We start from the raw sequence: 27,271 nt of genomic DNA on the forward strand, positions 1-27,271 counted from the left end.
AAGGTGTTCAGGGCTGGGCTTGTGGTATTTGAGGAATAGGAATACATACAAGTTTCTTGGTCTCCTGACATAATTTGTTTTTGAATTGTCTAGGCTGCATCTGTTTTTGCTCTGGGCTTTAGAGTGAATGCACACAACATATTTGATGATTTTCCAACATATTTTGGGATACTTCCTTTTTTTTTTTTGTTAGACAGATAGATAAGGCCTCTCTGAGACCAAGTATCATGCTACTACATAGCACTCTCAGACTGAGAAAGTACTGCGGTCTAGGTGAAGGCCAAAGCATTTTCAGATCCTACATGATTCATTACTATTATTCATTACTTATTTTAGGCCAGGGCCAGGGAAGAAAGTATGTTATACGTACTGCTGTGGTGTTGAAGAGCTTTAAGAGCTGGTGCTGGATAGTTTATCTCATATATTGGAGTTCATCTGCATTGTAAAGCTCAGTGGGAAATTTTTTTTGGGGGGGCGGTCAGAACAGCATCAGCTAGTAATTGTCCTGTGTTGAATTTTAGGGTTTTATATGATAAGTTGTATAGGAACATGGCCACTAATGTTGTTGAGGAGATTGTATATGATTCAGTGTTTGTAGTTTAATGCCAGGAACTAAATATTTACTGGTGGAGCTTTTTTGACACAGCTGGGATTGTAATTAGTTGAGTATAATGTAGTAGGAATTTATGAAATTATTTATTTATTGACTTATTTATTATTTTGTTTTATCTAAAAAATGTACATTGAACCTATTAGATTTGAATGTATATCTTTATTGTACTTTGTAAAGGGGTACAGTTTGAAGCGGGAGGGACGTAAGCTACAGCTATGATTAGATTAATATGATTGCTGTTAGTGAAGTAAACTATTATTTAGTTTGAGTAACTGTAATTTATACTGGATTTGGCTGCAATGATGTATAAATGCCTTTAGTTTAGGGAATTTCTTCAGCAAAGACATTGTTCCTTCACCTGATTTTGCCTGTTTTTTTATTTCAGAACAAGTTATATCTCTTTGGAAGAAATGTGGAGGGGAAATGATTATCTTTCAGCCATGATTCCTGTACTCCTACAGTGTTAAGGTATTTTTTAAAACAACTTTTTATTTGATTTTACATCCAGTTAAGGTATTTTTGAGGACCTTATTTTTGCTGGGCTTGCTTATGTTTGTACTAGGTAATTGGAATAGTGATGTTTGATATGAGGTTTGGTGATCATCTCAGTACAAAGCATTTCAGCCTGAGTTGTAGATGATGTTATCTGACTTTTTTGAGTTTTAAAAAAGCAAGGTATATATGAGCATGATCTATTTTCTGGACCATCTGCAGATGGGATGAGTAAATCAGTTTTTAACTTGGTTTTAGTAATAGTTATTCAGTTTTTAGGTAGGGTGCTAACCTTTGAATATCCGACTGCATACAATTAGGAAAATGTAACAGTAACCAAAGATGCATTTTCCATTAATTCTGCTGTGTTCAGCAGTGATTTGTAGTGTTCAGTGTGACAGTGTTTTTCAGTATTAATGTAGTAAAAAAGTTTGCTGTCTATGTATGTGGAAATCTTTTGATATTTTGCTTGATAGATACTGTTAGCCTTGTGGAATGCAAATGCAGACCAGTTTGTTGTTTGAGGCAGTAAAGTTCCACATGTGGGGTACTGGAACAGATTTTCTGTTTTAGAGGCTTTGTTCTTTTTCCATAATTGCATGATCATGGAATATGTGTATTCAAGTAAAGGGTTTTCAGGTTACAGGAGGGCTTGCCCCCCCCCCCCCTTTAAAAATGATTGTTTTGTTTTATGTTTGTGGCCTCAGTGTTATGTTTTTTATATACATACTAAGTATGTGCTGCAACATAACCTTAAACATGTTAAGTAGTTTGGGTTGTGAATCATTTGACAGGGATTAGACTCATCAGTCTGGAGTAAAAGCTAATGCTGAAAACATCCTGGTGTCTTTGGATGTGTTCAGTGCATCCACGATGGCACTAAACACTGTGCAATAATCTCATTGTTCTACTTTGTGCTATTCTTTATTTGAGGTATCCAGAAGTATTTCATCTTGAGCAAAATTCAATTAGAACAGTGATCAATGTGCGAAATAAATATTTGCCAGGTATGGTATAAGTACACCAGATTATGTCTAACAATGGTCCACAATTCCCATGCCCAGAATTCAAATCTCCTGCTGGATATTGGGAGTCCAGCTACATTAGTTCTAATCAAAGATACACATAATCTGATGACAAGCTAAATATTTGATTCAGAGTGTAAAGTTATATTTAAAAAAATGATTTATTTAGTGAAGCAGACAGTTATTTTTCACTCTTGGGGTACTGGAATATGTTGATGCAAGGTGCATGAATTTCAGCAACTCAGCCATTGAGGAGGAGAAGGCTTAGAACAAAACTGCCTACATTATTTTCTTTATTAGCCCTGAGAGATAACCAGTAACAGAGTTTCTGCAAAAAAGATAGATGCAACAGAAGTAATACTATAGCAAAACAGAGTAGAGTTTCCCAGCTCTAAGGGAAACTGAATAAGGCTGGATCTGAATTTTGGGAATAAATTACAAATTCAGAGCACAATAGATGCTCATTGTAAATGGTATGGATCATTTGTTGTACAAGGGAGATGACATGCAGTTGTACTGATGAAACTATACATACTTATTAAAGTTACTAGTTCAGGTTCATAGGGTTTATAGGTTAGTACTAGGCTAACTGCCATTGTGAGCCATTGTAAGCCCAGCCAATTATCCCTTGTGAGACTCAAACCCTGCACCTTGTGTTTGTAAGGCAAACACCTTAACCATTAGACCACCTTCCCTGGAGATATTCTTAAATTATCAGAAACATGGAGTGACCAATTTGTCATGAAGTCTTCATATAACTTTATTTTTACGTCTTCTTATGTTGCAGCTGAGAATTGTCCCAAGTCTGTACTTAAACATTTGAGAGCTCCACCTCAGTTAAGTAATACTGATAATGCCACTTAGAATGATGATTAACTAGTGCAATGCAATACTAACATGTCTAAAGACTTGTAAATTGTTCCACTAGGTATGGAGATGACTAAAGAAACTTTCCAGATTTCATAACTGTGTACATTTCCTACTTTGGGTCAGTGCAACAGTTCTTATTTGATTGTAACAGTGCTATATGCAATAGATTAGTTACAGTACAGTTTTACTTGTGTAGATGTAAATGATTTGCACAGAAGGTAGGAACTATTGCAGCTTTAAAAATACTAAGTAGTCAGAAAAGTGAGTCATCCGACTAACTGGAGTGAAAAACTAATGACATTGACATCAGGCTGTATAATGTCTGTTCAACGTCTCTGTGCCATCTAAAGTATATAATCAACATTTCTTTTGCAGATCTGGCAGGTTTAATATTATTAGATGCAGTTTTGTTGTATTCACTGTTATGCTATGAATCTTTAAACACCTTTCCAGCTGGGTGGCTTATGCATCACTGTAATGCACTCAAATTATGTAAACATTCTCTGTTTTTGCAGGTGCTGTTACTCACAAAGTATGTGGTTGTGATGAAGGCAGTGTGCACCGAGGAGCTGCTATATTGTGGTTAATGTGCAGTAGCTAACTTATACATGTAAATGCAAAATGCATTATAACCTAGAAATAGTATATTGACCCAAACTAACCCTATCTTTGGTGATAGCATGTTAAAATGCTGCAGGGAGAGGCTTGCACCCAGGACAAATTTAACAGTAAATAAGACTGAGTGTATATTCAAAAGGAACAGGGGCTAACTGAGCATGTCTTTGTAGTGATGAAATGATGCAGTTTATTTTTAGTTTATTTTATCTTGCACAGTGCTTGTTATAACCATGGGGTGAGTATATTTAATTAAGGGGTTGCAGGAGTTCAGAAGGTCTTTCTCACTCCTTTTAAAAGATTTTTATTATATCTTTGTGGCTTCACTTTTATGTAATGAACATTCATTCATTCATTCATTCATTCATTCATTCATTCATTCATTCATTCATTCTCTCTTTGCCTGTTTATGCATTTCATTGTCACAGGAGTGCCCATGCCTATTCTTGAACTCAGTTAGCACAAGGCAGAGAAACTAATTCTGAATAGTATGCCAACCTATCACAAGAGGCATCTCTGCAAAATAAGCATGGAAGAGTTAAAGACTTATAATTAGATTTATTTCCTTTATGACATGTCCCTCACCCCAGTAATATATTTTTATATACCTGGCATTTGTTATGGCTGGAGTAGAAGACAAGATGCTGTAACTTTCTTCTCATTCTCCATTCCATCAAAAACTGGCATGGTGAAAGTCCTGTGGGATGAAGTGGAGAAGTGCAGGATAACAGTCCTTCACAGAGATGGCAATGCATTTTCTCATTATACTCATTACAGTTTGAATAACTCTCTCAGCTCCACCATTTATTTGAGGGAATCCTGGTGAAGATGTGATGTGCTGGAACTCTCAGTGCTGTGAAAAAATGATGAACTTGGCTCCAACTGCAAATCATTATATGTGATATGTATTTTAAGGATATATTCTTTAGAAAAATTGACCTCAATAATGTTGTTATAATCTGAGATGACATATTATTGATTGTAATAACTAAAGGGTACGTTGGATGGGAGTCAACACAAATAAGATAGTGTTTATGTGAATATTTACAGTCAAGTTGTTGCCTAAAAATTAGAAATGCTCCTGGAAAGCAAGTTTGTGACATTTTTTAAATCCTGAACGTCTCTATTCTGACAGAGAATTAGTCTTCCTTGGCATTTTATTGACTGATCATTTGAAATACTAAAATTGCCTAAACGTTACTGCTGTGGTGATTTCTACAATGCTGCTATGACACCATGTCTTTTCAAGACACTTGGAGTTTTCATAGACTAATTTTAGACACCAACAGCATAAGTAACTAGACATATGCACAAGTTGGTTAGTAAACTACCATGTTGTTTGCTAAGATGGCAGCAACTGCAGAAACATGACACCGTCTGTTGACATCACATGCACTTAGACTTTTAGGACATTGAACACACTACATGACAACATCTGAATTTTAATAATTTAGTTCCACATGTCTAGTACCAAAGTGTGATATAAAAATATACTCTTGTTTTTCATGTAATCACTTGTGGAATTTCATTTCTGCTTAAAATGTGTGCAGAATATTTTGCAGCTTCATACCCTTTTATTTTCATGAGATTTATATATTGCTTGAAAAGTCAAAGATCAGAAAATTATTCTATATGTATCCTGCAGTAAACAAATTTTTAAATTAAATTGCTTTGCCGTATCATCCATTACTTCATTTTCAAGTGCAAGTTCACATGTACAAGTCCATATAATCATCATCAATGGTTAGATTAGAGGAACTTTTTTCCAAAGATGAAGTAAAAACATTCATAGTAAATGAAAGCCTCTTAAATTTATAGAATACTTTAGTTGCATAGCAAACAAAAACTGTAACTGTCCAAGCTAATCAGTTATTTTTTATCTCAGATTTTAATTGCACCCATAACCAGTGCCACTATAATTTACATTTTACTTCACTTGCAACCAGATACTCATAAAGTTTAAAATTTTGGGACATTAAATATAAAATATGCCTCTAGTTCTAGACTTTTGACTGCCTTTGTATTGGAAGAATTGAATGATTTTTTCATACTTTATATTTTTAGCCAGATTACTAACATGTTGTGTTTTCCTTCTATTTGTTACTAACATTATTACCATTATCTAATGATGTATTTGTTTTTTTTTTAATCTGTTGGTCTACTAATATTTAAAAGAACTAAAGAATGGAACAGGAGTATTACAATATCTAGAAATTTCACTTATAATTACTAATAAACATCATGGAAGTGTAATTCATAAAAATGAATGCCATTAAGTTAATTAAATGTAAGCCACTTGTCTCATTAGTTTTACAGTATGACATCATTAGACCATACCTTTTCATATTTTACTCTTCAGCAACTCTCAGAATTTTTACCATTTTTCATGATTGTTTTTTCCAGTACGTAATTTTCAGTCTAACATCCCTGTGAATTTCTCTGAAAGTTGTACTTTAAATAAGAGAAAATTTTAACACACTGTAAAAGTCAATGAGATTAACAGCAGTGTCAGTAGTGCAACAGTTAATACACTCACTTTTGGTACAGCAGATTGCGGGTTGTATTCCCCACCAGGTAGATCAATTGCTGACACTGCAGTGCAGCATAAGGGGAATGCTCCAATCCTATAGCAATAACCCACGCCTGGGTGTGGGTAATGCTGGATTTACCCACGGTTGGCTCGGGACCAAACAAAGCCAACCGTGGGTAAATACAGCATTACCCACACCCAGAAGTGGGTTATTGCTATTATACCATGACATTATTTAAGAAAAGAAACTATTACTTTTCTTAAATAATGGCATAGTATAATGCCTGTTTACTGCCCTTCCGCAGATGTCTGGCATCCGCGGCAGTTCTGATGTACTGCGCCTGTGCAGTACATCAGAGCTGTGGGCAAAAGCAACGGAGAAAGCAAGATCTCCGTTGCTTTTTTTTTTACTGTTTTCACTATGTTAAATGGGTTTAACATAGTGAGACAGTTTTAAAATAAGCAACGGAGATGTCTGTTGCTTATTTTAAAACTGTCTCGCTATGTTAAACCCATTTAACATAGCAAAACAGTAAAAAAGCAACGGAGATCTTGCTTTCTCCGTTGCTTTTTTTTTTAAACCTGTCTCGCTATGTTAAATGGGTTTAGCATAGCGAGACAGCTTTAAAATAAGCAACAGAGATCTCCGTTGCTTATTTTAAAGCTGTCTCGCTATGTTAAACCCATTTAACATAGCGAACAGTGTTTAGTAGAGTTATACTAATGGAAAAAGTCCGGGCGACTGGACCTTTTTCCATTAGTATAACTCGATTTACAATGTGCACGTTGGCCAATCAGCGTGCACGTTTTGGGGGGGGTCATGGTATAATAGGTGTGTTGTCCTTCAGATGAGATGTTAAACCGAGGCTCCATCTGCTTGATTTGATGGTAGCTTAGGTGGATGTAAAAGATCTCAAGGCACCTATCAAAAATTGTAGGGGTCCTTTATTTATATACAAAAATCACTCTTATTTACAACATATTTACATATATACAGATATTTACATATGTAAAATATATAAATATACAAATATGTTTACACATATTCATAATTTCCTTTTACAGTCATGCTAACATTTCATCCCTATAAGACTCCCACTATTTTTTTTTATAACCACTATCTGATTTTACTTAATATTGTTGCTAAAATCCATTTACTATTAAACATAATTTCATTTATTCTTTCATTCCATATTACCTATACATATTATATTCTTGACAATGTAAACATATTCTATCACTTTTCTTTTTATATGGCATATTTCACTTTACTGTCAATTTATCTATTACTAGTCTCCACAAAAAATCCCGACATTCTACCTTCTGATTACACCATTTGCTTTCTTATTTTTATAGCTTCATTTTTTTCATCTGTTAGATATTCCCATGGTTTCACATAGTTCATAGGTTCATAGGTTCATACTAGGCTATCTGCCCTGGGGTAATTATAAGCCTAGCCCGATTCTGTATGTCTTACGCCACCCCTTGATTTGAGTATACTGTGCCCTTTTTAAGGTTTAGTTTACTGTGCCTCTTTCTAATAGTGACACAGGAGTAATCCCTGGGACAAACCTATGATCCCCCATCCACCTATCGAGATTCTTCTTGAAGAGATTCAGTGAGGTGCTCTGCCTCACATGAACTGGAATTCTATTCCAGAGCGAAGGGAGCCTCTGGGTTATGAACCTGTCCCTCCAGCAAGTTCTATTTATTTCTGTGCTGAGGTTCAAGTCCCTCGAGCGTGTGGCTCTAAGGGATTTAGATTTACTGAGGTGGAGCATGTCCATTAATTCTGGATTTGATATAGCTTTGTATGTCAGGCATAGATTGCCTCGAAGTAGGTGGTATGCAACTGAGTAGAGCTGGAGTTTCTTTAACCGAGCAGCATATGGCATCTGTTTGAGACCCTTGATCCTCTTGGTGAGATACTTTTGGGGTCTTTCTAATTGCTGCAGGTGTCAGGTAAGGTACATCCCAAAAGGGGCATTGTATTCTATGATGGGCCTGATGAGGGATGAATAAAGGGGCACGATTACCTCTCTTGATCTAGATGTGAAACCCTTTGTGATGATGTGGGCTATGTAGAAGGTCTTTCTAACCACTTTGGCAATGTGGTTTTCAAAGGAGAGATTGCTATCAACTTGGGTCCCCAGGTCCCTAATAACTTTCTCTGTACTTAATGGGTTTCCGCCTATGTGGTAATTTGTGGGCACATTGTTTTTGCCAAAGGGTATGACTATACATTTTTTGGCATTTAGCTTTAAACCATGGCGCTGGCACCAGTTATCTGTCTCTGTGAGACCTTTTTGAAGGATGTTTGTGTCAGCTGGAGAGTTGATTATGGCGCCCAGTTTGCAGTTGTCTGCGAACTTGGTGAGCCATAGTCCTCCACGTTTGCCTGTACCTCGGAAAAGTATATACCAAACAAGAGTGGTCCCAGGACAGAACCCTGTGGGACACCACTTGTGACCGGTTTTGAGTCGGACATGGCTCCAGCAACTCTCACTCTGTGGGTTCTGTCTTTGAGCCAGTTTGCGACCCATCTTGTGACATAGGGGTTTATATTTAAGCTGGATAGCTTATCTATGATGCCCGAGTGGGGTATTGTGTCAAATGCCTTTGCAAGGTCCAGATAGGCTGTGTGGACTACCTTCCCTTCATCTATGGCTTTGGTGACTGTTTTGAAGAAGTCAACCAGGTTCAAAAGGCAGGATCTGCCCTTGACAAAGCCGAACTGGGTAGGATCTAGTGTCTGTAGGAACCCAATGTCTTTGTTTATGAGCTCCATGATGATCCTCTCCATAGCCTTGCAGACTAAGCTAGTCAGGCTTATGGGCGATAGCTTCCAGGGTCGGTAGAAGCTCCACCTTTGTGGAGTGGGACCACTGTTGCTGTACGCCATTCTGTGGGCACATATCCTGTAGTGAGGCTGAGATTGTATAGCTGTTTTATTTGAGGGATTAGTTCCTCTTGGAGTTCATGTAGGACGCAACCTGGGACGCCATCTGGTCCCATGGAAGCAGTGTTTTTTGCTTTGGAGAGGGCAGCCTTCACCTGAGCATCAGAGATGTTTGGGAGGCAGCCCTCTGCTGGGATAGATACTTGCTCTTTTCGGGGGGGGGTGGAGAAGTTTGCACTGAACCTGTCTGCCAGGATATTGGCGATGTCTGTGGGTTCAGTGTATTTTTTGTAATTTAGAATCAACTCAGAACAAGTCTGGGAGTTGCATCCCAGGTTTCTAACATAACTGAAAAAAACCTTATGATTGTCTTTGGTGTCCTGTGCAATTTTTCTCTCGAAGCTGGCCTTGGAGGATTTTATGAGGGATCGTAATTTTTTGCTAGTACTGATCAGAGATGCCTTCCCTATTAGGGATTTTGCTCTATCATGTAGTAGCTTCCTCCTTCTGTTGTACAGTTTATTTATGGCAGGGGTCCACCAGACTGGACGCCTGCCTTTGGATGATTGGGTCTTGGTGTTGTTTGGGATAGCATGATCCATGCATTCCTGGAGATGTCCGTAGAATGCATTTATATAGGATTCTCCAGTTTGGGCCATAGTTTCCACTGGCCCTGGGGCCTTGAAGGATTCCACTTTGGTTTTGAGAAGTGAGAAGTTCACTTTTGAGAAGTTTTTCACTGTGGTTTTCTGGGCTGGGGGTGGGGTCGGGATGTGGACATCCAGTGAAATTAATTTATGGTCTGATCTTACCAATGAGGGATATACTTCTGGTGTGGAGCATAGAGTCCCCATGTTGGTAATGATCAGGTCTAATATGTTGTCCCCTCTTGTGGGAGTGGTGACTAGTTGTTCCATAGCATTTGAGTTTATAATTTCCAGGAACCTTTGGGCTAAGGTGCTGAGGCTTGAGTAGTGCTCCCAGTCAATGTTTGGGTAGTTGAAGTCACCCAATATAATGGTGTTCGGAGAGATCTTCATGTTCTCCAATGTTTTCAGAAAAGCCGAGTGGGATTCCAGACTTTGAGAGGGTGGTCTGTAGGATGCTATAAACTGAAAAGCAGTCTTGCCCACTGTTAGTTGCACATGGATGGTCTCTGATACTTCGTGCAATGCCACTAACCTGGAGGTGTGGATATCCTTGATAAATATGGAAACTCCCCCTCCTTTTGTGGTTCGGTCTGGGTTTTGGGGCCGAAAAGCATGATATGAGGTATAGCCTGATAGTGCTGGGGTGCTCTCTGGAGCCTTGAACCAGGTTTCTGTCACTGCACAGATATCGATGTTCTCCATACTGAGGAGAGCTTCAAGTGTGTGCATCTTGAGGTTAAGACTTCTGGCATTTAGCAGCATTACCCTTAGTTTCTTGTTCCTTGTGCTGTCTATGGGGGTGGGTTTGACTTTTGAGCCTTGCCTAAAAAAGGCACTGTGGGGGTGGCAAGAGCCTTTGCCAATATCCGAAAGCCCAGTGGTGACAGGTGCAAGCCGTCCCTAGCGAAACAATGTGGCTTGTCGAGCATGTCATCCCAGGCTGACAGACACTGGATCCCCTAGTGATGTTTTATCGTTCCATACTTTTCTATCTTTTTCTATATCATCACTTTTTATTTTCCACAAAAATACTTTTCTTGGTAACATTTTATTTCTTCATTTATACACTTTTTTCTGCTTTTTACCATACCCCAAAATTTATCACACTTATATTTATACAGTTTTACTACCAGTCTCTAATCTTTTTCATTTATCCACTTTAACACTTTGTACAAATTTAATGAACCAGTGTATACCACTGGGTTAATTAAAACTAAACACCCTTCTTCTTTATTTACATACAAAACTTCTCTTTTTACTAGGTTTAATCTAGAACCTCATATAAATGAAAAAAAAATATCTGCAATAATTCCTTTTTAAATACAGTTGGCAACATAAACACACTTGCTAAGAATGCTATTTTTTCCACCAGTACTGAATTTATCAGATAAGCCTTTTTTGAATGATAATTTACATGTTCTGCAGAAAAGGCATGCTTGTTTTATTTCTGTTGTTGTTTTTCCCATTTAATTCTACTTACATCTTTATTCCTGAATTGTATACCTAATTAGTAAAAACTACAATAAAAATCAGCCCAGCTAGAATTTCCACTGTATGATTCCTTAAACCTCTTGTATTAGAGGCACATGAGATATATGTAAATGATCCTTAAGAACATCAGGTGTTTTAGGTAAATGGCAGTTCTGAATACCCATGACTTTTTTCTTTTTAAGTCATTTAATGGACAAATTCAGGTCAATAAAGCCAAACCCGACTAGCTGTAGATATGCATGTTTCTGCCTTGTTATGGCCTCATCAGCACAGCACAAGTGGATTGTTTGGCTAACCATTAGAAACACAGGGCTGTTTTACTCAGCTGATGTCCATTACCATTAGGGTATCTGCAAAATATCCCAACTAACAAACCAAAACAATGAGTACAAATGTCACACAGAAAAAAAACAATCAGTAAAAACCGTGGCCCTTAAGAACATCATGTCCACAGCTAGTGGGGTTTAACTTTATTGGTCTTAATTTCTCCATTAAATGACTTAAAAAGAAGTCATGAGCATTCAGAATTGCCATATACCCGAAACACTTGATGTTCTTAAAGGTCATTTGCATATATCCCATGTGCCTCTAATACAAGATGTTTAAGGAATCACCCAGTGGAAATTCTAGCTGAGCTAGATTTTTCTTGTAGAATTTTATACCTAACACAGAATTTTACTTTTCTCCTTGTTTAAAGCCATCTGTATAATCTCTAGCCACTCATTTGTATAAATGTTTACTTCTTTTATCCAAATTTTGTTTTTTGTAATTCTTATAATGTGATATGCATAATGTTAACAAAACTAGAATTCTTATTCCTTCAGGTGTTATATACCCCACCTTCTTCATTTTGTAATTTATTTCATACACTATCACATTCATAACTAATACAAAGAGTATAAAACTTATTGGACATCCCTGCCTTACTCCACTCTTCATCTGTACCTCTTGGCTTAAACAGCTATTTGCAACTATTTTTACTTTATTATTACTATACACTGACATACATAATTTTCCAACTTTCTCACTTAAATTATATTCTGTCATTATTACCCATAAGATTTCATGTTCACTTGTGTCAAATGCCTTATTAATGTCTCCTGTCATGATTTTTGCTTCTTCTTTTCTGTTCATAATATCTTCCACAATTTCTCTATCATTAATAATTCTCGGCAACCCTTCCCATTTGTACTATACATACTATCTTCCATAATATTTTTCATTTTAGTTTCATATCTCTTTTGAATTATTTTCATAAAGATCTTATAATCATTATTATTCAGTATTGGCCTCCAGTTTTTAATTGTATTACATCTTCCTTCTTCCATATGAATTTAAGTATTCCACTATATAATTCTTTATACATAAAATCTTCATTTAACCATTTATTCAAAATCTTTAAAAAATTTTTATTGCCAGTCCCTTAAGTTTTTATACATTTCATACCCCCTACAGCCGGATCTATATTTACTTGTCCTAATACTTTATCTAGCTCATTTAAAGAAATCTCCTTTTCCAACTCTTTATTTTCTTTTTCTGTTAACTTTTTTTTTACTGTTCATGTTTTTTCACTACCTTCTTTTTTTCTTTAAACATTTCTTGCATATATTGTATTATATTATTCATAACCTTTTCCTGAGTCCTTTCCATTTCTCTTATTACACTACCATCTTCCTTTACTAATTTGCTTAAGTAACTCAATACTTATCTTCTTCCTTTTAAAAAATATCTTTGCTTATATAACAATTCTTGATTTTTTTCTTGATTTCTTTCATGAAATTATTTTCTTTGTCAAAATAGTTTCTATCATTATGTTCTAGATCTTCCAATGCATTGTTATATGTTCTTTTATAGTTTCCTTTCCCTGCTTTTCTGATATCATATTGCCACTGTAAAAAAAACATTTTTTTATATTTTTCCTTAAGTATCATCCACCATTCAGACCAGTTTTTATAAAATGTCTCAGTAATATGATCTTTCCATAACTGTATTAGTAATCTCTTTCCTTCTACATTACATGCTTTTGCATTTGTGCTTTTTATTCCTTTGCCTGTTCTTATATATTCCTTGTTTTCATCTCTAGCCATATGCAAGATGATCAGAAAATCCTGTTACAACTGCCTCCCCTTCTCCTATAACTAAACCTTCTGATACTATAAAATAATCTATTTCAATTCTATGCATATCCTTTTATAAGTCCATGAATTTTTGTCCCAAAGTTTTAACTTACTATATCTTACAACTTCTAACATTTTTCTTATATCATTTCCTTTCTTTTTAAATTTTCCTTTTAAATCACAAAGTCTCCCATTATAATATTCATATTTATCTCAGAATAGTCTAAAATCTGATGAAATATACTTTCCTTTTCTTTGCAATTAGTATAAGCATATAATGTTATAATTCTACATACCTGTTGTTTGTATTTTAAATCTACAATGGTTAATCTCAGTCTTGCTAAAGTTAAAGCTAATGTCTTTATGGTATTTTTAGAGAATATGGCTATAAAAGAATATCTTTCATTTCCCAAATTATCTTTCCTCCCCATAGTTTCTCTGTTTTTAATCTTTCTTCATTTGTTAAAAATATTATGTCTTCTAATATAATTACATCTAGAATCACATGTATTATTCTTATTCCTATTCTTCTTACAGTCTTAATACTATTCACATTTATAGAAAATACTCTAAAATTTTCATTTTCCATTTTCCTTAGATTCATGATTTCATAAGTTCATACCTAATTACTGGGCAAGCTTTCCTAATAAGCAATTCTAAACCTAACCAGTTTCCTTCCCAGAGGTGAGAATCAAACACTGTTACTTGTGTCTGTGAGTCAAACATCTTATACATTGCACCAAGCTCTAATATCTATCACTATATTTTATTTTTCATCCACTTCCTTTCTTTTTGCTTTCACACTCATCCATTTAGATTTTCTTTTTCTGACCTTTACCAATAGAATATTTTTCCATTTTACTACCTCCAAGTTTATGTCTGCTTCATCATTTCAGAACCTTCTTTTATGTCCTCTTTATTATTTTTTCCTAATCTAGTTTTTCTTCTATTTATACTACTACTAAAATGTCTTCTTTTTGTTTAATTTTTCTCTGTCTCTCTTTCTTTTCCTTAATATTATTTTAATTTTTGCAATCCATCCATAAATATCTAGTTTTATTACATTTATAACATTTCAATTCACATTTTTGCATCATATTCCATTTACTCACAAATATAAAATTTTATTTTGTCACAGGTACTTATCAAATATTATTCTTTTCCACAAAAACAAAACAAAACAAAAAAATGTTGTGGGCTGCCTTTTTACATGAACTATTTTTGCTCAATGACAATGTGTCTGTTTTCAAACTGGTAACACTAGCTATTGAAGCATTGTATACCAACATCCCAAACAAAGAAGGGATTAGTCTAGTCAATCAGGTTTTTTCTAGACATACCTCCTTCTCAGATATTAAGAGTGGAATGATTTGTGACCTTATTCCTACAGTACTCCAAAATAATTTTTTCCATTTTAATGTGAGAATTTTTCAACAGGTAAAAGGAGTGGCTATCGGGTCAAAGATGGCCCCAGCCTATGCAAATTTAGTGTTGGCAGCTTGGCAACTACATTCCTTAAGACATGTTTCAGATTTTCAGTGTGTCACGTTGTACAGAAGATGTATTGATGATATATTTTTTTGTGGGGGGGTAACAGATGAAGAAGTCACTGTGATTGTAAACAGCATGACAGAAAGTATTGGATTCCTCAGAGTTGTCATTTCTGGGTTTGGCACTGGAGTTAACTTCTTAGACACACAAATCTTGCTCGATGCCACCACAGGCATACTGCAGTCCAATGTATTTCATAAGGAAACGTATTGCAACAATTTCCTGGATTTCTCTAGCCAATACCCAGCCTTTATGAAAAGGAATGTGATTAAGGGACGGTATGTCAGGTTTTCAAGATTAGTAAGTGAAGATAGTAACTTCCAGCAAGAATCACAGGTGCTAAAAACGATGTTTCTGAACAGTAATTAACCAGAGAAGTTAATTGACTCAGTCTCTGCAGAGATATGCTTAGCCAGACACTCTTTAGACCTACCATTGCATTTGGTTTTCAGCCAAAGGGCAAAGCTGAAGTACAGACAGGACATTAAGTTTTCCAGTGCCTATTTGTAGAGATATGACTGCTATCAAAAGCATTGTCAACAAGAACTGGGGCACTGTAACTTCCAATAGAGATATTGTTTCATCTCTAGGTGAAAGACTGACATTTGCTTGTAAAAGGTCTAAGACATTAAAGCAGTCCTTTGAAAGGAATGACACTCCTTTCTTCACTGAGATCTTACATGACACTACTCTTCCACCTGGCATGTTTTCCTGTAACAACTGCATTGTTTGCAAATATATCTACAAGGGCACAGAATACATTTTTAAACATTGTAACTACAAAGTTTCATTTAAATATTATTTTAACTGCTACAGTTGCAATGTAGTGTATCCAGGTGTATGCTCCTCCTGTGAATCATTTTACATTGGTAAAACTTACAGAAAATTATCAGATAGAATGAAAGATCATCTAGGAGCAGTGAGACACAATGATATGAATAATGCTTTGGCAAAACATAGTGTTTTGTGTAAATATTTCACCTCATTTAAGTTTTTAGTGCTTGAACAGCTTAATGTTTTCTTTAGAGATTGTAACACTTTTTTTGAACTGAGAGAATAAAAGTGGCAGGTCTTGCTGAATGCAGAGGCTGCCCCAGGGTTAAATGAACATTTGAATTTGAAGTGTGCTCTGTGCTGGCTGACTTAGGTCCCTTGCATTGTATTTTATTTTGTAGTGACACTAATAATTATTTCATTCACAGGGCTCCCATAGGTTATTTCCAGTTTTATGGCTGCTGCTTGTTGCTTACTGTTTATATATTGTGTTTGTACTACTTTTTATTTAGTTTCTAATGAAGTTCTTGCACAATTAAGAATGAAAGTGCTAAAACACATTCCTGCCTCATCTGTTTTTCTGTAGTCATTGACGTTTTTTATTTTATATATATATATATATATATATATATATATATATATATATATATATATAAACTAAAAACATGTCAGACCAATGTTCCAAGTCAGTAAAACCCTGTACCAAATGTCACTTGTCATTAAAAATCTTAATTTCCAAGAATAAAACATATCAGATATTACATTGGTACACCATCCAGTTCCTAGTATTGGAAATACATAAACAAAACCCTACATCCAATCACCTAGTGAGAGGGTATGATTGAAGGTGCGGTTTCAGAGATACTCCCTCATTCAACCCAAAGCCTCAATCTGCTTGAAGTTTAAGGATCCATTTCAAGTCATTTCTCTCAGTTAAATTAATGAAGTCACCCATTTTCATACTAATATCAAATTGCTGTATAACTAGAAAAACAAAAGAGTGTTCATAACCCTTCTGCGTAACATGCTTTGCATTATTTTGATTGCAAATATGGATGTCATAGACATGTTCTCTAACCAGCTCTCTCAAAATGGAAAACAATAAAATGGGACTGACTATTATAGCCTAGCTGTAGCTGCACATGCATTTTTTTTAATAAACCCAGTTACATATAACACTGCAGTTTATAAATTGATCATTATCTGGAAAGATATAGAATTTTCTTTACTTTTACTAAGGCTACTGTAGCAGTTGCAGATATACTGCCATGGCTGAGCACCCTGATATTAGTGAATCACTCTACCAGTTTATACACATCACTAGAATGGAACTGAAAAATAAATTGATTCTATAATCATAAGAAGCCATTTTCTGTGCTGATACCTAGTGTAGGTTAAGAGGGAACTGGTGAACAAGAAGCTTTATCAGTAGTATAAACTCAGTTAGTAGGAGCTGCAATTGTTTGCAGATTGTGCAATTTTATGAATGAACACAGAGTCATTTTCATTTAATAAATGTTAAAACCAGGAAAGATGCAAAGAAAATGGCTACTCACCCCTTTTAATACATTGAATATATACTTTCAGCTGCTGATGCTGTTGCACAGGGACTGCAATAACCTTACACTTAAAGCATTCATACATGTCATATGAAGCACTAAATTCTTCTTCATTTGGCATTCCCAAATTCCTGAAACACCTTTTTGTATCTGGACAACTAGCCTATGGAGGAAGCAACCTACTGCCGTATCAGTGTTTGTTAGATCAACATAAAATAATTCCAGTAAAAAAAAAAACAAAGCCAAAACACTAAGTCAGTCACAAAACACTACATTTTCATTATTGTTCTCTAAGGCCTACCGCCATCAAAAATTGCACACCACCACTTACATTATATGCTTCTTTAATCAGCTGGACAACATTGCTGGAGTCATCAGACAGCTCACCCACAGCAGATTTAGGGATTAGTTTACTCAGTGCCTACAACAGAAACACAGAAAATGGTAAACAAATTAGTTGATGATTCTTATTTCCCACAGAATATAATAAAAATTTAAAAAAACTACAAATATAAATGTAATGAAGTACTTATTTAAAACAACATGAATGGCAGGTGCTAGTTATGGGACACTTTTTTAATTGCTGTTTTATTGCTTTGTAGCCAAGAACATGCGTTTTTGTATCTTTCTATCTATCTATCTATCTATCTATCTATCTATCTATCTATCTATCTATATCTAGCCAATCAAGCCAAATATTTGTTTGATAAGCTAACAGAGTTACTTTTTAGCCATGGCCTGAAATTAATATAACAAAAAATTACGGATTGTGATCAAAGTTCAAAGTAACAGTATTATAATCAGCAGTGTGGTTAAGTTTGTATACAATCAGCAGCACTGATCAACCAAAATCAGCAAGATCAGCACTGGTGGTAAATACTGATAAACAGTTGAGGAATATAAATTAATGAAATTAGTTAATTTATTTATTTGACATTTGTTGACCGGGAATGTGTGACTGAGCTTGTGCCCTTTTTCAGCAGATGCCTGGAGAGAAAAACTCCACAAAGTATTAAATACACCATAAATATGTTTACAAACATTACAGTATACATGAGGTAATATAAACATGCATTATAATCCTTGGATTCCTACTTGTAGCATGAGAGTTTAAAAGGTATTATTTACAAAAACGGCAATAAAACAATATGCTAAAGTCATTCATATATCTCCAGTACATAAGGAATTCCCCATTTAGAGGGGAACTAATGACAATTAACTCAGAGTTTAAGATGAGTACAGAAAATAGTGTATATCAAATCTTAGTTCTTACAGGCAACAGCATGTGTATCAGTAATCAGAAGCAGAGGGGAAGTTGATAGAGAGAGCAGGTGATAAACAAAGGTTAAGTGTCAAGAGAAAAAAATGGTGGCTCTGTGTAAAATGGGGAAATTAGAGATTTTTTTAGTTTATAAATAAGAGAGGAGAGAAATAGTAATTAGAACCAAGTGAAATCTGAGAAAGGGAAGTAAGCTAAGTGGGAAAATAAGGGAGGGAGGGAGGTAAATACAAGTAGTGGAGAAATTTAGTGAAAAAGATATTAGGAGTTAGAGTTCTGTGGCTAGAATTAAGTATGAATTCAGCAGGGGCTGTCTAAAATGGGGGTCAGGTGATTACGTTCACGGTGGTTGTTTACAGAAGCAAGTCCAGGTATTTAAAAAGTGGGCTTTTAGGGCAATTTTAAATAGGTGGGGCTGTGCAATTGATCTGATTGTTAAAGATAGCTTATTCCAGTGTATAGAGGGAAGATAGTTGTAGAGGGTTTCACCAACTGATTTTTTGGGTATGTAAATGTCAAGGAGGTTTTGGTTGGTGCTTCTAAGTTTTCTGGTTGGGAGGTAGTAATTTAAGATGTTGGAAATGTTAGGGCAGAAGGAGAGTTTGTAGAGAATGGAGTGGATAATATTAAGTTGAAAGAAAAGAAGTTGATTGGGGAACTCAAGCCAGTTCAGTGTTTTCAAGGCCATGGCAGTGATGGGATTTAGGGTGAGTGTTGGTGGTGAATCTAGCTATTTTGTGATATGTATTTTCCATCTTATTCAGTAGTGTTACCTGTAGGTTACTGAGGATTTGGGAGCCACAGAAGAGACAGGGCAGGAGATAAGCAAGAGAAAGTAACCCTCTTGCCTCTGGTGTGAGATATCTTTTGTTATGGTATAGTAAGCCAAGATTTTGGATAGTAGTTTTGATACAGTAATTTATATGAAGGCCAAACCTTAGTTTATCATCAATTATGACCCCTAGTAGTTTGGTATGGGATTCTACATTGATGGTGGTGTTGTTTAATGAAGTAATAGGGAGGTTGAGGTGTTATGAGAGAGTGATTTAGACAGACATAGTAGTAGTTTAGTTTTCTTAGAATTGAGTATTAGCTGGTTATTGGTTAGCCAGGTCTCAATATTTCTGAACGTTTTCTGGGTTTTGGAAAGTAGGTCTGAGAAATAATCAGAGGAGGTGATGACTATAGAGTCATCTGCATATTGGATGAGATTTGAGTTGGGGCAGGATTAATAAAGATTGTTAGTAAAAATTTTGAATAGAAGAGGTCCTAAGATGGAGCCTTGGGGCATGCCTGTGGTGATTGGCAGACGAGGGCACAGTGTAGAAAGTTAACAGATTGTTGCCTAATTGACAGGTAGCTGCTGAACCAAGAGATAACAGATGGGAACAGATTAAGTTCTGTTATTTTAGAAATGAGCAAAGGATGAGAGTCAGTATCTAATGCCTTGGATGTGTGCAGGAATAGGCAAGAGACTAGTTTGTTATTGTCTCTGGATTGCGCAACTGAATTGGTAAAAGCAATAAGAGAGGTGGAAGTACTATGGTTCAGTCAAAAATCATGCTTGTATGGTTCAGTCAAAAATCATGCTGAGTGGGTCTTTTAAAGGTTTTCTAGTAATAGGTGGCACAGTAATTGTGCATGGACACATTTTTCCATGATTTCTGAGAGTCTAGAGAGAATAGCTATAGGCCCAAAATTGAAAAGTTCAGTAGATTTTCCTCCTTTATGGATGAGGATAGTATAGAATTTTTTCCAGATGGATGGAACAGTAGATTCAGACAGTGAGGGATTTATCAGAATAGATATGGGGTATGCAGTGGAATAGGTTATTAAGTATTAATTAATTTAGGTATCTACACCTCTTCTGCAAAAAAACAGAATGACTTGGAAGGACAATTACATCTTGCAGAGAATACTGCTACTGTGGAACAGGCTTCCCATCCACATAAAACAAAGTTCAACCCTCTCCCTATTCAAGCATAACTTAAATCAGTGGATGGGAAACAGAACATTTACCCCAAGATTCTCCCCCCCGTACCACTAATAGACAGATGCAGCTAGCTAAATGCTTTATCCCATGTTTGTGCCCCTTAAAATTATCTATGGTATGATCTCAATTATTCTCATCAGGGGTGATATATAATTATTGACCATGGGATAGGTAAGGCTAATCTATTACTGACCATGGGATAGGTAAGGCTAATCTATAATGAAATGGGAGAGATTACTTTGAACACAAGAAAGGAAACTGGCTAGGCATAAAATGGCCAGCAAGGGCAGGTAGCCTAGCACTTAGTTATGAACCTATACTAATATCACTGAAATTCAACATGGAAAAAATACTTCAAAACATGACAATTACTGAACTATTCTAGTTTATTGTAGTTAAAGTCAAATCCATTAAATAGGTGCCTAGGCAGAGAGACATTTCCCTGTGGTACATTTGACTGGGACACAATGGTGAAGTGACATTCAGCTGCAGAGAAATATGGCTGTTTGTAAATTCCCTGTGGGCAAAGAGAAGAATGTGTTGCCATACCTACAACTTCAATAACCAAATGCACAGGGGGAAAACAATGTCCATGGTCTCCAAGGGAACATGAGAAAGCAGGCAATATGGCAGGCATCAGCAGCAGGTTGACCAAAGGGCATGTCAGTGGCAGTAAAAATGTAGTTCACAATGGGCATTGCCTTTATAATCGGAGTGTGTGGACCACTATCCCCTTCACAGTGTCTAGGAAACATTACCTTGCACACATACTGGAGCATAAATGTGACTACAGTAGCCTGCAGGATTTCCTCCATGCTATAGCACACTTCTACATGTTGTAGTTTCATACGTATGTACTGTACACTGAGCACAACACTCATTACTTCTTCTGCCACCATGCATTTGGTTATTAAAGCTGTAAGCATGGCAGTGTGTGCTTCTCTTTGCCTATAGGGAATTTGCAAACAGCCATATTTCTCTGCAGCTGAATGTCACTTCAGCCACGTGTCCCCAGTCAAATGTACCACAGGGAAATGTCTTGCTGCCTTGGTGCCTGAACCCATAAAATAGCTTTGCTTGACAATAAGCTGAGGGCTCTTAATGAGTCTATCAGGAGGCATTTATTTTTTGCCAATGTTAAGCAACATATTTTGATAGAATGATGTTAACATTATTAAAAATAAAACGTGTAAAGCTCATAAACTTGAAAAAGATAGGGCTGACTATGAGCATGGAAAAGCTTTCTCTGTTCCACTGCAAGGGAGAAGTAGCAGGGTTGTTTCATACAAAGACAACTTAGATTCTGTTGATGACACTAATGTCAATGCTGATGATGAGGGTTTTTTTTAGAACAACCCCAAGTCTGACTGTCCGAGAGGTTAGTCAGTTGCCTGCAGGATTCCAACCATAGCACAAGTTCCAGTTCGAACCCCAACATAGAAGAGGGACATATTCCAACTCCAGAGGCATGGGCATTGTATGGAGCAGAATCAGATGCTGACTCCATGTAAATGTAGTTGTGTATTGTCAATGGAAAATTATGCAGCTGATTCTTTAAAAGTTTTTATCCTTTCAAGTGTTATTTGGTCCAGTTTATCTATTTTAAAAAAAAAGGTTTCACCTTGATTCCTACTTATAGCTTGGACTTTGTACAAGGAATCATTCAGCTGAAACTTTTCACCAGGAACTGTAATTTGAAAAAAAAAATTTTTGACAGAAATGTGACACCAGTACAGGTTATGAAGGGCCACATAGAAAGAATATTTTTTGCCATCCCCCAGTACCCTGGTTTCAATTTTTGAGAGAATTTGTGAGGGACAATTTAGACATGTTCATAATAAATACAGGAGATTGAGATTTAGCCTAGACCAGGGGTGGGCAAACTTTTTGATTCGTGGGCCACATTGAGTTCTAACATTTGACAAAGGGGCCGGAACAGGAGCAGACAGATGGCATGCTTTGAAAACATCACCTCATTGGGGGAAAAATACACATCTTGGGATATGGAGAAAACATGTGCTTTAATTTCCTCTGTCCACTTTCCTTTTCTTGGGTCCGCTCATCATACCTCTCAACCTGGAAACATCAAAAATCTGGACAAAGCCCATGAAAAATAGGTACAAATCTGTACGCTGTTTAACATAAAATTTGCATGCTTTACTTCTACAATGACTTGGATTTTATTTTTACACTTTATTGCACAATGCACAAACACCAAATAGATCTCTGTTAAACAAAGCAAAACTCTCTCTCAATGAAAATAGAGTTGGCATTAAAACTTCTCTACATTCATTAAAATAGCATTGAAATCTACACCACATCCAAAGAAAATGCATCTGGCCAATGGTGGATAAAGGTTACCTTTGTGCTGTTTTCAAATCATTATCCCCTTGCACACAACAAGAAAGATATATGTGTTCTTTGTTACACCTTCCTGACTTTAGTAAATTATATTCCTTGTATAATAAATAATAAATAATAAATGAAATAAGCAGGGAAGCTAATACTGCAAATAAATATCATTAATATAAAAATATATAGTATATTAGTATATAATGCCTTTCAAGATTCTGAAATAAACTTCCTCTTTACTATACTGACAACTTAATAATTAACTTCCTTCAAAAAATAACCTTGATGCATTTGTTTGGGAAGTAGAAAATACTAACGTAAGATTATGGCAATCCTGCTTCTTGAAGATCAGTAGATCATAAGCTTGTCAGAGTAACCTTCTGATTGTAAATCTATAAAAAAGTAGTAAGAATATTTCCAATGCTAATTAATGGCTGTAGGCAACAATGAGTGCAACATGGACATTACAAGAGGCAGAAGAAAGGATTTCAGAACAAAACATGAATATCTACAAAATGATCAGCTTGAGTTGCAATAGATAAAGCAGTCAACTTGCTATCCATAGCAAGATCACAGCTCTTATTGAGTTAAACAAGCACAAGTCCAGCAAGAAGTAAATCAGTCATCCCAGCCTAAGGCAAACCCTGATAACATTTTACAAGAGTGTGCCTATTCAGGGATGGATTGGGTTATTTATCGTGTGAAATCATATCCAGATTTCCCCAGAAGTGATTAATGTGACACAAGGCAGAGTACTACAGTGCTTAGTAGAAGAAAAGAATGAATTGGAACTGAAAAGATGGTGTCTCTTGTTGTATTGTTAAGTAAGCTGAACCAATAGCGTGGCAAGAATAACAAATCTAGTCAAAAAAGATAGATACATTTAGTCATACAACTGGAAGAGATGCATTTTAAAAAAGAACACTGCCTACTGCAGAAAAATAAAGAAGCGGTTTCAGGCATGCTTAAGTCTAAATATATATTTTTTTCATTTGTAGATGAAAATCAAACCTTCTGGCAAATTAAGCTGGGTGAATCTTTCTAGCAGCATTCATTCACTTTCTCTCTCCGATCGCTCACACACACACACACACACACACACACACACACACACACACACACACACACACTTCACCTTTCAAACCTGCATTCATTCACTTTTTCTCTCCGATCGCTCACACACACACACTTCACCTTTCAAACCTGCATTCACTCACTTTCTCTCTCCAATCGTTCACACACACACACACACTTCACCTTTCAAACCTGCATTCACTCACTTTCTCTCTCCGATCGCTCACACACACACACACACACACACACACACACACACACACACACACACACACACTTCACCTTTCAAACCTGCATTCACTCACTTTCTCTCTCCAATCGTTCACACACACACACACACACTTCACCTTTCAAACCTGCATTTACTCACTTTCTCTCTCCGATCGCTCACACACACACACACACACACACACACACACACACACACACACACACACTTCACCTTTCAAACCTGCATTCACTCACTTTCTCTCTCCAATCGTTCACACACACACACTCTTCACAATTCAAACCTGCATTCACTCACTTTCTCTCTCTGATCGCTCACACACACACACACACACACACTTCACCTTTCAAACCTGCATTCACTCACTTTCTCTCTCCGATCATTCACACACACACACACACACACACACACACACACACACACACACACACACACACACATGCATTCAGTGATTCACTCACTTTCTCTTTCCTATCGCATACACACACACACACACACACACACACACACACACACACACACACACACACACACACACACACACACACTCTCTCTCTCTCTTACCCTGAGTAGTGCTCGGCGTCTTCTGTTCAATCCATCCTCATGTTGCTGCTGCTGCCATTAATCCTGGGCACGGCTCTGTTTCAGGGCTCGCTGAGTCAGCCTCTTCTGTTCCACATGTTGCATTCCTGCTGACTGTTAACTTAACTGCCAGCCAGCCGGAAATGATGATGCGAGCTCCTTGAGCTCAATTCCAACTGGCTGGTAGCCTGACGGTGGTGACGTCATCGCGCACGTGATGACGTCAGCCCCGACAGCGCGAAAATTTAAAAAAAAATTATTAAAATTTATTAAATTTTTTTAAAGTTTGGCGGGCCGAATCAAAATGTTTAACGGGCCGCATGTGGCCCCCGGGCCGTAGTTTGCACATGCCTGGCCTAGAGAATTCACCATAGAGGAAAGGGATCTTCTTTTTAATTTAGCAAAAGACAGAAGCATCCATATCATGAAATCTGATAAGGGTGTGGGGTGGTAATTATGGATAGTACAGACTATTCTTCTAAAATGTTTCCACTTTTGTCAAAAGACATTACCTTTGAGAGGGTGTCTTTGAATCAAATAAACATTGCTTACTCTGGATTAGATTTTTTTATGTTAGATATAGTCTTGCAAGGTGAAATGGAATATGATGTGTGGGAATATTTGAGTGTAGAAAAAAACAAAGTAGCGTCCATCTTTGGTATTCCCAAAATACACAAAATTCCTCATGACCCATTGTTAAGACCGATAGTCCCAGCCAAGGGCTCAAAAACTGAACCACTGACCAAATTTGTAGACTATAAATGTAAGTCTGTTGAATTCTGAAAGAAACATTTTAAGAGATTCGTGGAATTTGCTGGAAATTATAAATTCTTTGGCGTACATGGATAGTGTAATGTTCATTACTGTCGACATAATTGATTTATTTACTGTGATCCCCCATGAGAGTGATTTTCTTCTTATTTATTAGAGTACACGTCCATGTCATCTCAAGATGTTCATATGATCACTTCCCTTTTGGACTTGATTCTCAACAATAATTTTCTGTTCCTTGATGGAGAATTTTTCCATCAAATCTCAGGAGTTGCCATGGGCACTGTATGCTCCCCAGTCTATGCTAATGCTGTAATATTGTCATGTGGGAAAAGGTCAATGTATTTACCTCAAAGTTTATTTCATTGACACACTGCTATTATAGATACCTGGATGATGTGTTGATTTTATGGAAGGGAAATGTGGAGCAGTGGAAACATTTCTTCAACAGATGGCAGAATTCGACAATTTTTTTAAAAGTTTACATACACCATCAATGCCGATAGTATTAATTATTTGGACATTTCTCTTGGAAAATATTCAGTTAAGGGTTGTTATACTTCCAACATCTTTAGAAAATAAACTTTTTCCAACACTTATCTCCATTACAAGAGCTGTCACCCCCCTGTTCAAGAAAAAGTCAGTTGTAAAAGGTCAAACAGTTAGGCTGTCTTGCCATATTTCTGATGATGCTATTTTTAATTTTGAATTACATCATCTGAGCTGTTTATTCTTAGACAGGGAGTATCCTATTCAATTTTTAAAGGATATACAAGTTCAGGTGGTAAGGCACTAGCATGACTGATTTGCACCATTTCTCAACAGTTCATCATCAGTTTGTTCCACATGTACTGAGATCACTTCAAAGGGGACCAAAGGTACTCCTTCATTTATTATCCCCTACAGTAACACCACACAGCAGTATGTCAACATCAAAAGGAAATACTGGGTTACAGTTTTCAGTGAAGATATAAAAAATTCCTTTCTTTATTTCCTATCATTACATATTCAGCAGTGAATATCAAGGATATCTTGGATTTTGGTTCGGGGAAAATCTAATGGAGTCATAGCCCCATGCAAAAATGTGTTTTTTGTAAAATGTGCAGATTTATACATGAAGGTCCCTATGCTGTGGTCCATCAATACAACAGAACCATTCCATGTCCTGGAAAGGTGAATTGTAATACAACACGTATAGTATATTTGCCTTTGTGCAGCTCCTATAATGCATTCTCTGTAGGTAAAACAAACAGAAGGTTGAAAGACAGGATAAGGGAACACATTTATGAAATCAATAGGAAGAAAACCACCAATGTTTTATATAGGCATTCCAATTTATGTCCCAATTTCAGGAAGTTTACCTTCGTTGTTATTGATCTGGTTTTGGTGACTCTGTTATGTGGGGATATTTAAATTATTAAAATGAAGAGTTAAGTTGGCCTCAGTGCCTCACAAGCCCCTGGTATCAACAGTACCATTTCTATTTCTAGTATTTTGAAGGTTAAAGCAGGCATTATTTAATTAGAAGAAGGAATTGTTGTCTTTTATCATCACTTTGAGCAGAGAAATACTTGTATCATTGTAAAGCTTCATGATGTTATGATATAATGCTGAGTTCACTTCCACGCTATTAGGACATTTTCAAGCCCATAAACCCTTCAGTACAATGTTAAGCTGAATGCACTTTAAGAAATACAGATTTTCAAATTGTAAATTCTTGATTTTGAAAAGATTATTTTCAAAATCCTTAATCATGCCATGAAGGTTAGAACCGACTTTTTCAGTGTTATCAGTGAACGAAAAGC

The 27,271-nt window shown here is 36.3% G+C and overlaps 1 protein-coding gene across 5 annotated transcripts in view; it reads right to left on the reverse strand.

Annotated features, from left to right (window-relative positions):
* LOC122804909 (integrin beta-2-like) overlaps positions 1–27,271 on the reverse strand; it is a 1,526,426-nt gene that overhangs the window by 261,906 nt on the left and 1,237,249 nt on the right. For all 5 annotated transcript variants that reach the window (XM_044075116.1, XM_044075114.1, XM_044075112.1 and 2 more), the window contains one exon: positions 17,518–17,607. In XM_044075116.1, coding sequence (XP_043931051.1) covers positions 17,518–17,607 — 90 coding nt within the window. The remainder of the gene's footprint in view (positions 1–17,517; positions 17,608–27,271) is intronic.

This window comes from Protopterus annectens, chromosome 6.part0 (genome assembly GCF_019279795.1).
Source record: "Protopterus annectens isolate FY-2018-M chromosome 6.part0, PAN1.0, whole genome shotgun sequence".
Classification (NCBI taxonomy): Eukaryota; Metazoa; Chordata; order Ceratodontiformes; family Protopteridae; genus Protopterus; species Protopterus annectens.